General features: G+C 41.0%; 1 protein-coding gene across 1 annotated transcript; it reads right to left on the bottom strand.

Annotated features, from left to right (window-relative positions):
• Positions 1-10,821: 10,821 nt before the first annotated feature.
• Positions 10,822-11,256, bottom strand: LOC138989572 (histone H2A.N-like). Its single transcript, XM_070378558.1, has one exon. The coding sequence runs from the start codon at positions 11,254-11,256 to the stop codon at positions 10,822-10,824; it is 435 nt and encodes a 144-aa protein (XP_070234659.1).
• Between the last annotated feature and the right edge of the window lie 259 nt (positions 11,257-11,515).

Raw genomic sequence — 11,515 nt, 5'->3', positions numbered from 1 at the left:
ATTCTATGTCTCTCATTCAACTTTCTATCCTGACTCATATTTCTAATTTCTAGGCGATGTCTCCACCTGAATCATTTAAAAGAATTCTAACTCAGTGTGTCCAAACCGAAATTATCCTTCTCCATTAACATCTTTCTTCCTTTGTATTATCAGTAGTTGATAAACTTTCCTCAAAGTATGTGGCTTCTTGACCCCTTTTGGCTCTTCCTCCCACTTTTCGTCTCTAGAAGGCTCAAATAAAACTTTTCATCTCTAGTCCTACTTCCATGGTGCAAGTTTTTAAGTTCATTGTCCCTCACCTGAGTTATTTCAGTAGCCACCTCAATGAATTCCATACTATCAAATAAATGTTTCCTTTTAAAAAATAATTCTTGGTTTCACTGTTACAAGAGTAATAAAAGTAAATTGTTGACATTAAAAAAAAAAAAAAAAAAAAAAGACTTAAGTTGACAGAGAAAAAGCCACTTAAAATTTCACCACACAGAGACAGCCACTAGCTATTTCAATGTTCATATAGAAAGAGATTAAGACAACACAAGCTGGTGCTTTAAATTGTAGTCCTCCAGAAGCCAACTCTGAGTGATACATTTGAGTAGGAATATTTCATTAGAGAGGTGATTCCAGAAAGTATCAGGATGAGACTATGATCATGAGCTAGAGAAATCAAGAGAGCCAAAAGGGGTGCCTTAAGTCGCAATCGCTGCCACGTCACCAGGGCACCATTGCACTAGAGTATCTGGGAGGCCATATGGAAAACATTTGAGTCATTTTACCCAATGCACAAGAAAGCTAGAGTATTTAACCACAGATGTGTGTCTTCATCTTCAGCTGAGGGCTGCTCCCCGGAGATAATTCCCTGGGCCAGTCACACTCCTGCAGCCAGGCAAGGCTCCAGGGCTGAGAGTTGCAGATGCTTTCATAAGAAGCCTCTGGGCAGGTAGAAGACAGCAGTGGTGGTGGGGAAAGGCTGGGACATCAACACCATTGGCTTGGCACTACTCTGCTTCCCATCTTTCTGAAGTTTTCCACCAACCTCAGAGTAATCCAAGTGCCTTCTCTTCGCATACGACTCTGCCTTTTGTCTATCCTTGAATATCGACCTCTGAATCCCTGACAACGATACTCACTGACGACGTCATGCTCTCTCAGGCCTCCACTTGCTTGTTTGTGCAGTTGCTCCCACCTGGGTTACACTTCTTCATTAGCCCTAAGGAACATAACTCCTCCTTCAAGACACAGTTCCTGAGATCCCTCTTCCCTGGTCCTTTTCCAGCAGCATCACCTCTGTTTGCTCCTATTGCACATTACATATTCTTCATTATAACATTCTTCTTTTGCATAATATATACATATATGTATGTATAGTTATAAAATTGATACTTCTTAAATTTAAACAGAAACAAAAGAACCAAAAAACACATTGAAACTCCACCTTAAAAGATAAATAACTTTAATATTTTGACTTACCAGTTATGTATTTTTTCACAAATAAACATACACAATCATATAACTATATGTGAACAGATTGTCCTCTACTGTACTATATTTGTAACCTGATTTTTTTTAACTCAACATGTCACACTCTTCTTTCCAAGCAAGTAAATGTAGATCCTTAGCTTCAAGTGTAATAGTTGGATATGTCTGATTATAAATATGTACTCTAATTTGTTAATCAAGCCTCTATTAGTGGGCTATTAAAGCTGTTTTCAATAGTTTGCTATTATAAGCAACTGTGTAATGGCTAGACCTCATAAGAAAATTTCTTATTATTTGATTTTCTTCCCCAAATTATCTATAGCTACTCAGGACATTGCCTTGGCTCATGCTTCTTTCTTCTGAAAGGGAAGCTCTTTCTCTTTTGTTTAGTAGTTATTATTTCTTTAACAATTTTTTTTCTACAAGATAGAAGTAGCATTAACAACCCTTTAAAGCATATCCTTCATTATAGATTTCCCAATTAAATCAAGGAAAGCTTCATAACACTTTAGGGCAGTGAGTTTTAAGCTTTTTTGACTATGACCCACAATAAGTAATACATTTTTAAAAATCATGAATCAGAACATACTTTTATACAACCAAACATTCACTAAATCATACTCTTACAGCATGTAACATATTTTGACATTCTGTTTTATTTTAATATCTTTCAAATGAATATGCTATTATATTTATGTCCTTAGATCTAATGTAGGCCTCTAATTGATTGTATGAGTCACTAACAGCTTGTGACCCACAGTGTGCAAACAGTCTGTAGCAAGAGAACTGCTGAGGTGTGCTAGTTCTGCTGCTACTTTTTTTGGCTTTTCAACTTTGCTGTAAGTAAACAACTCTGAAGTAATATTTTCTTCTTGTTGCCAGAGGTTTCGTATTTTAAATACCAGTCTGTGCTATCACCACTGCCACTGCACAACCACCTACACATATGTTCTCATTGACAGAAATGGCTTTCAGCAGTGAACTTCTGAGAGGTATATATATATGCCAATTAAAATTATGGCATTGTACGAACATGCACAGGCTTCTCTGGGGTAGACCAGTGATGCCTGCGAATGCAGGAGACACAGTTTTGATCCCCTGGATCAAAAAGATCCTGGTCAGAAAGATCCCCTGGATAAGCTAAGGGCAACCCAGTTCAGTATTCTTGCTTAAGAAATCCCATGGACAGAGGAGCCTGGCAGGCTAAAATACATAGGTTGCAAAAGAGTTGGACACAACTTAGCGACTTAACAATAACAAGAACAACATACATGTGCACACATGCAAACACACACACACACACACACACACACGCAATGGTCCAGCTAAGCAGAAACTGAGACTTAGGAAATAGAACCATGAAGTGATACCAGCTAATTTAAGAAAAGAAGGATAAACCAATTTCAATAACCTGAAATCCCTGATACAGTTCTGCGGGTGTGTTTTGCCCTGTCAGAGGCTTCACATCAGTACTCCAGTACCCCAGGTAGGCAAAGATTCCGCCCACCCAGCACAAAGGACAGCCCACTTTTCCTTCATTACTGAGAATTCAGCTCACCTCCCTTCCACTCCTAGCTCATCCTCTGTCAATTCCTCTTTTTGAGGACCCAGGGTTCTCTATGGGCTGCTTCCTTCTTCTACCAACTACATGAACCTCCGATGGGAAAACTATAGGTCTTCAAAAAAGAGCCAAGATTCATATCTTGGGTGACAGGAGAAGCAGTGAAATTTGGGAGGAAAAATACTATCCATTATAGGGGCTTTCAAATTTTTTTAAAAATTATTTTTTTTCCTGGTTTATGCATTGCCTTGTTTTTTTTCCCGTTTAATCAGTCACATAGCTGATATGTATGTTTAAATCAATCTTTACTGTAATCAATTGATAACTGAGTGTCTGCTGTGCTTATAGTAGCTACAGGGCATGAGTTGAGGTTCTTTGAGGCATATGAAGAAATAAAAGAATGTGTTTCTGGCCCTCAAGAAAAAATGGCTCTGTGGGAAAGATAGGTTCATGTATATGAAAAGAAAATGTACAGCAGTTAAAGCTGAAGGCAAATTAAGTAATTTAGAAAATCATTTCTCCAGGAGCTTGAAAGCAAGTGTATAAATGTGGACTCTACCTGGGGAGGTAAAATTTGAGATGGGTCTGAAAGATGAGTAGCCTTTAGTCAATGGCCTGGAGAATATATCCTGGTGAACTAAACACAGGCAAAATAGCAAAGAGGATAATTGGTGGGGTTTGGGGGAGCAGTGAATAAATCCTTCAGGTAGTGGCAGAGTTCCAAAATGACCCCGAAAGTCAAGTTGGGGGCTGGGCCAAGGCAATCTGTTCAAGGCCCAATATATTGCCATGTACTTAGGTTATAAGGACATAAATAAGCCCTTTGAATTTGCAGTTTGTCATCTCGTCTCCCATTTTTGATGAATTTTTCGAATGCTGTCTCTGAGCATATATTTCCAAAAGCTCTCCAGACAGCAATTCATGTTCAGTTGGCTCAGCATGGAGCATCCTGTGGAATCTATAGCTAATGAGCGATTGGAGAGCAAAGCTGAGCAGTGATTGACTGGTAGTCACGTACAGGTCCACTGATACTGCTTCAGGGACCTGTGTTATTGTTTTTTTTATATCCTTCAGCTTTTCCTTGATGAATTGTTACACTATATATAATATGCAGCCAATAGTCTAATTATAAAAATGTCTATCTCTTGCATATGGCAGGCAGCATAACGTAAAGGGAAGCACATAAGCATAGGACATGGGACAGACCTGGAGTTTGCAGTTAACTCACTGCACAACCTTGGGCAAATCACATACTCTCCCTGAGTCAGATAAGCTCATCTGTAAAATGGGGTGATGCTTTCAATCTCATGGTGACTGTGGGGATCAATCTGAGGGAAATCTATACAGGAAAATTTTGTAAACTGTAAATCACCATGTAAGAGTGGGGTGTGATAGTTTTTGCCTCATCACTACTGCCCTCTCGTTTGTTAAACTACTAATTGGAATGTTACCTAAATTCATCATTGACATTTTGTTTCATCAAGCTGTAGAGCAGCGAATCTGATCTTCAGGTGGCTCCAGTTATAAGTGAAAGTGGGCTTCCCTCGTAGCTCAGTTGGTAAAGTATCCACCTGCAATGCAGGATTCCTGGGTCGGGAAGATCCCCTGGAGAAGGGATAGGGTACCCACTCCAGTATTCTTGGGCTTCCCTTGTGGCTCAGCTGGTAAAGAATCCACCTGCAATGCAGGAGACCTGGGTTTGATCCCTGGGTTGGGAAGATCCCCTGGAGAATCTCCACTCCAGTATTCTGGCCTGGAGAATTCATGGACTGTATAGTCCATGGGGTCACAAAGAGTTGGACACAACTGAGCGACTTTCACTTTCATAAGTGAAAATAATAAGGAAAACAACAATAATGATAAATACTGCTTTGGTATCACCTCTATGCAGGGTGCTATTAAAAGGGTTTCATATGTTACATTATTAATCCTCACAACTCCTTGAGGTAGGTACTGCTATTATCCCCTTTACAGACGGGAAAAATGAGACTCCAAGAAGTTCAGTAATTTGTCCAGTAAGAAGAAGAACTGGGAGTCCAGCCCAGGCAGTCTGGGTCTAAAGTCTATATTTTAAACTTATACCTTCTTCCCTAAGGAAACAAAGACACTCAAATTTCATATTTTCCTGAAAGGTCTGTGGATGACAAATTTCAAACTCCCATTTTGGAGGAAAACAATCGTGTTCACATTTAGCATTCTTTAGAATGTATGACTCATCTATACATTTTTTTTTTCCTAACATGGTAGCTATATTTCAAGAGTTGCACATACAGAAATGGAATTTCCCATTCCTCACTTTTACCCACCCTCCTTTTTAAACCCTAATTCTATATGACCTGTGACAGCTGTGTTTGAAAATGTTAAGGAGGAGATCAGCCGGCCAAACTCTCTCCTGCCAGCCCATGAGGCTTTCCCTCCATCACCCTGGACAGGTGACTCCTTGCTGAGAACAGCATGAATGTTCAGATTGTACTACTGCTCCGTTCTTAAAAGTGAATTTGGTTTGGTGAATGTCATCCAACTTAAAAAATCAAAGAGCCTCCTCCAGAGCTGGCAGCTCAGAGCTCTTAGAAAGGAAATTTAAACTGCTTCCATAACCCACAGGGAAACTGCTGCTGAAAGAGCTACACTTGGAGTAAATGCAAAGCACTGCTCAAAACGGCCATCACAGACGGCAATTTTCAGCCGGTGAGCACTCCTTCCCAGAATGTTCCCTCCACAAAGAGGATGCTTTAGAAGGCAGAGCTGCAAAACTCTGACCACATGCCTGAGGGTCAGGACCCTGGAGGAGGCATGAGATTGCTGAAAGGTGTCAGAGGCAGGTCCCAGCCAGAGTAGGGATTCTGAGATCTTAAAGTTCCTTCCAAAAGATTTTGGGTTGCATGTGGCTCATTCTTATGGATGCAGAAAGGGAGGGTTTCAGCGACACCCACCTCAACACTCCTCTTTCTATTCCCCATGAAGCTGCTGTTGCTGCTGCTGCTAAGTCGCTTCAGTCGTCTCCGACTCTGTGCAACCCCATAGACAGCAGCCCACCAGGCTCCACCGTCCCTGGGATTCTCAAGGCAAGAACACAGGAGTGGGTTGCCATTTCCTTCTCCAGTGCAGGAAAGTGAAAAGTGAAAGGGAAGTCGCTCAGTCGTGTCCGACTCTTCGTGACCCCATGGACTGCAGCCCACCAGGCTTCTCCGTCCATGGGATTTTCCAGGCAAGAGTGCTGGAGTGGGGTGCCATTAATGGAAGAAATCCCACACTCCACAGAGTGTCGGCTTTTTACCTTGACAACATCTCCCCAGGTAATGTTAAAACTATGTCATTTGTAATATCAAATGACATTTATTTTAAATGTTCTTTCCTGTTCTCACTCTTTTTCCATGAAAAATAGAGTACTTTTAATTGTTTGGAGGAAGGGATGTGCTATATCCAGTGCTGAGCAATACAAATATGTGGGGAAGGTGAGGGAGAGGTAGTAGCAAACCTGAGGGTTGGAAAAGCTACCTTCATTGTCACCATCACCACTTTCTAATGTTTTCGTACATTATTTCATCCTCACCATAACCTTAGCAAGTGGTTACTATTAGTGTCTCATCCTGAGAAATCTGAATCACAGAATCTAAATGTCTTGTCCAAAGTCAAGGCATTAGTTTTTAAGGGTTTGAAACCAAATATACTGGTTCCACAGCTACTACTAGACTCTAGTCTCAAGATCAACTTATAGTTTCTAAATAAGTATGTATTAATTACTAATTCTGAGCATGTGAAATGGAAAAGAAACAAATCTTTTTTGTATACCTACAGCATTAACTTAAATGACATTGTTGAATCCATATTTTGATTCCTGTTTCATTGTTTTATTTATAGAAATGTTGTTGTTCAGTTGCTAAGGCACATCCAATTCTCTGCAACCTCAGGTACTGTAGCACACCAGGATCCTCTGTCCTCCACTAACTTCTGGAATTTGCTCAGATTCATGTTCATTGAGTTGGTGATGCTCATCCTTTGCTGTTCCCTTCTCCTTTTGCCTTTAATCTTTCCCATCATCAGGGTTTTTTCCATTGAGTCATCTCTTCACATCAGGTGGCCAAAGTACTGGAGCTTCAGCATCAGTCCTTCCAGTAAATATTCAGGGTTGATTTCCTTTAGGATTGACTAGTTTGATCTTCTTGCACTCCAAGGGACTTTCAAAGAGTCTTCTCCAGCACCACAATTCGAAAGCATCAGTTCTTGGGTGCTCACACTTCTTTATGGCCCAACTCTCACTTCTGCACATGACTACTAGAAAAACCATAACTTTGTTGGCAAAATCATGTCTTTGCTTTTTAATGCACTGTCTAGGTTTGTCATAGCTTTCCTTCCAAGGAGCAAGCGTCTTTTAATTTCATGGCCACAGTCACTGTCCACAGTGGTTCTGAAGCCCAAGAAAAGAAAATGTCACTGCTTCCACTTTTTCTCCTATTTGCCATGAAGTAATGGGACTGGATGCCATGATCTTAGTTTTTTGAATGTTGGATTTCAACCAGCTTTTCCCTTCATTTGTAGAAATAGGCAGACGTTAAGGGATGTGCCCTAGATGACTGTAAGGAAGTAATGGTACCCACATCTCAGGACTATCTGGGATACTGGTATCAACAGAAACACAAGAGAGGAGCCTCTTGAGGCCTCTCTCTCTCTCTGTATGTGTCTTTAATAATAGGTGGACCTCCTCCTGGGAGAAGGCTGAGATAAAGGCAGATGTGGCAAACATCTGGAAGAATTCCATATGGCCCTCTGTGCCATTCTCTTGTTCTTATTATAAGTTTAAATTTGCTTATGAACTTGAACTTGCTTGGGCTTCCTAGCTCCTCCACATCTTCCCTGCCAACTCAGCCCTCAGAAATGCTTGCCCAGTTTCTGAGCTCCACTCACTGTTCGGGTTCCAGAGGGCCAGCTGATGCTGCCCACTCAGGTTCCAGTCCAGCCCTGGGCCACTGGTTCTACCTCACACTCCCTTCCCAATTCCAGGCAGAGCATAGAATGGGTCTAAAAGTTGTTCTTTTTCCCTAAGAATCTCACAGCTGTAACCAGGGATTCAAAACGCATATTTGTGAGACAATAGACAACAACAACAGCACGAGAGCCTGGAAGCAAAGAGTGTGTGTAAAGACTTAAAAGGAAAATAAAAAGACAAAAAACCATCAGCAGCGAGTGTAAAGGACTTCAACATAAATCTAGGCTATTTTCCAGGAATCCTGGAGACAGCTGAACTTTCCTCTAGCTGCCAGTATCCCCGAGCAATGCAATCTCCCCAGAGACCAGAGTTCCAACTTCCAATGGAGATCAGCCAATTAACTACCAATGAACAGGTGTGTGTGCTTTTACCACATGATATGCAAAAGAAATCCACAGGGGGCCTAGCATCCAGCTAGGCAGTACCCCTCCCTATGATCTGCTCAGGAAGATGGTACAGTGTTTGTACAGCTTAAGGTTCTATGATGTGGCTTATAACTCAAACCTAACCATGCCATCCCAGCTCCTTCCTCTTCTTACCCCCACAATCATTACCCTAAAAAGAATTTTCACTTTAGAAAGTGACCTTGGTGAGCTGAAGCTTGTAGTTTTAAAAGCCCCCTAAGGTTTAATTTTGAAAAGTCACCCGTAGACTTTAGATTGACTTTCTCTTGAAGGCAGCTTAAACCTTGTTCATTTGGGAGCACAAAAGAGAAGGTTTAGGAATCCCAAGGCTTCAATTGCCAGCTGTCTCATTTCTCTGCTCACATTTTTTTTCTTCTCCTCTCCAGCAAGATTAAGATGAGTGAAATAATTTCTTTCTTTTAAGATATCATTGTAGCATTCAAGTTTTCCATTACTGTCAATTTCTTGAAATGTGTCTCATTAGCATTTTCAGAACAGTTTAAAAAAATCCTTTCATCAAGGAAAAAAGAAATTAAATGCAAGTTAGTTGTCACGGGATTTCATTGACATAAATTTGTCCTCTCTTGTCTTCATTTCTGTCTTCTCAGTTCCTCGTTTAATATCTTAGAGTCTGGGAATCATACCCAAGTCTCTGATTTGAAGAGCTGGAAAGATGCAGCCTAGATTACAAAGTAAATTGTCTTGGTCACAAATATACAGAGGGATTCTGAAACCTGTTTAGACTGCACCCCATAGAACTGCTAAGTATTAAAGGGAGAAGTGCCAAAAGCCCAATCAAAGTCATGTAAACAACATTCTGGAGGAAATCAACCCGTGACTCCAGAGTTTTCGGCAAGCGCCACAGGTTTTTCATGTTTTTAAAAAGCAGGGAAGAAGAGCAGGTTAGTGAGCAAACCTGAGGAGCCTTGGGTCTCCTTAATGCCTATGCAACTAGCAGGTAAGAGCTCCCTGGTGTTACATCTCAGTGATGAAGACCTAATCAAGTCCTTATTTCTCCTAACCTGAAAGTACTTTTGCAAACGCACCTGGATTAGCACTAAGGAGCTAATTATTTTGTGAGCTGAGATCACTCTTTAGGAGAAGAAACCAGGGTCAGGAGCAGCAGTGTCTTTTAAAGCATTTCCTGGAACACGGGGACATAAATCTGGAAGCTGCCTCAGCAAGTTGAGCACTCTGTCTCACGTGGGAGTTGGGACACTGTGAGGTAGGAAATGTGGGTCATTTACGTGGCAGTTGGGAGAGAGAAAGAGAAAACATGCGGACTGAGTGGCCTTTGAACCAGAAACGCGGGCTTGGCAAAATCTAGAGTTGTGTACTCCTAATCTTCTATGTGATTATATGTGATATTAGTTTCTATGTGATATTAACTGTAAACTCAGGTTGTTGGAAATTGTATTCTACTCACAGGGTGTGGAAGGCTTTTTGGTATTTTTAAGGGAAGCAGCATTTCTATTGCCAATTTCTGCCCCAACTCTTCACTGTAAAAGAGAAGGCAAAAGCTAAAGTGAGCGTCTCTTACAACCTGAGAAGCGGGACTTTCTAGGCCCCATATTTCCAAATATGGTGAAAATTGAATTGAAAAGTGTACCTGGTCTTAGGCATCCATCATTTCAAAGACCTTCTTTGTACTAACCAACTGTTTGTATGTTGCTTGTATTTTCTCTGTTAATCTATATCTTTCTTTCTCCTTCAAGTTTAAGTAAAATTTCCTTTGAAGTTTTACAAAAAATTTATTTTGACAAGGTTGAAAAAAATTCACCTCCTAAAGTCCGTCATATGCTTTAAAATTTTCTCCCCTAATAATTCAGCAAATACCGAGTGCCTACTATGCTTGAGTGTGGTTCTAAGAGCTGTGGAATCATTTGTTAACAAAATTAACCAAATCTCTGCCTTCAGGGAGCTTCTGCTACTACTGCTAGGCAAGGCAAAATAAAAAAACAGATGCGTTATTATGTGTTGTATTAGAAGGTGATAAAAGTTATATGGATATATGAAACCTGGAAGGAGAATTGCTAGTTGGAGGAGGGTGGGCTTCAGCTGGTGTGATAAGAGATGTTATTTATTCCCTAAGCTGTATCTGAAATGGGAAGCACATGGTAAGAGACAGCTTTACTATAAAGGCAACAGGAAGGAGAAAAAGGAAAGAGTTATGCAGGTCTGGGGGCTAGGAGCCTAGGAATTGATCTAAGTATAGGGAACAGTAAAAGATAATTTTTTATTGTTACCTCTTTTTTTTTTTTTTTTGCAAGTGCCTTTCCTTTATTTATTTTTTTTCCACAGCTTAAATCAGGGGCTAAAAACACAAGATCAAAGACCAAGTGTGTCATACCAAGACCCCTGCTTCAGTGGGTACTTTTCAGACACTTTGTCTTTCAACTCAACCCTCCAAAAGACCCAATTTTTTGTTTTTGGACAAGTGCAATCATTTCAACAACAGAGCCATGGAGATCCACTTCATTTATTCCCAAGCTCTTCTGAGAGCATCTCTGCTTGACTGCTTTGAGGATCTCTTTGGTGGTGATGGTTCTTCTGTGGTTGTAGAGGGACAATCTGACCGCTTCCAGGCTAACCCATTCCAGCTGCCAATCCTCCAGCACTCTTAGGGCATCCAAGATCCAGGAGCACCCACTGAAGTCTGGGTGGACTTGTTTTAAGAGTTTCTCCATGTAATTAAAATATGCCTCCTTCTTCTTCCTCCTCTTCTTCCCAGTGGCAGAGCAGACCCACTCATCCTTCTCTTTGGCTGGGATATAAATTGTGAGCTTCCTCTTAGGGAACTGTAGGCCATGTAAGCAAATGAAGTGCATGTGGAAGGCTTATCCTGATGCTGGTAGCTCAGACCACTGGCTGTCTTGTTACCTCTTTTAATAGGGGGCAAGATCACATAGGGTTTTGAAGGTCATTGTAAAGACATTCGGGCCTCCCTGGTGGCTCAGAGGGTAAAGAATCCAACTACAATTCAGGAGACCTGGGTTCGACCCCTGGGTCAGAAAAATCACCTTGAATAGGAAATGGCAACTACTCCAGTATTCTTGCTTAGAGAATCCCATGGACAGAAGAGCCTGG

This window comes from Bos mutus, chromosome 10 (assembly GCF_027580195.1).
Source record: "Bos mutus isolate GX-2022 chromosome 10, NWIPB_WYAK_1.1, whole genome shotgun sequence".
Lineage (NCBI taxonomy): Eukaryota > Metazoa > Chordata > Mammalia > Artiodactyla > Bovidae > Bos > Bos mutus.
The sequence above is the reverse complement of the archived record's forward strand: the minus strand, read 5'-3'. Positions and strand labels throughout refer to the sequence as shown.

What these genes read in the sequence shown, in the direction of transcription:
- LOC138989572 (XM_070378558.1), bottom strand. Translation starts at nt 11,256, where the DNA reads ATGCACTTCATTTGCTTACATGGCCTACAGTTCCCTAAGAGGAAGCTC.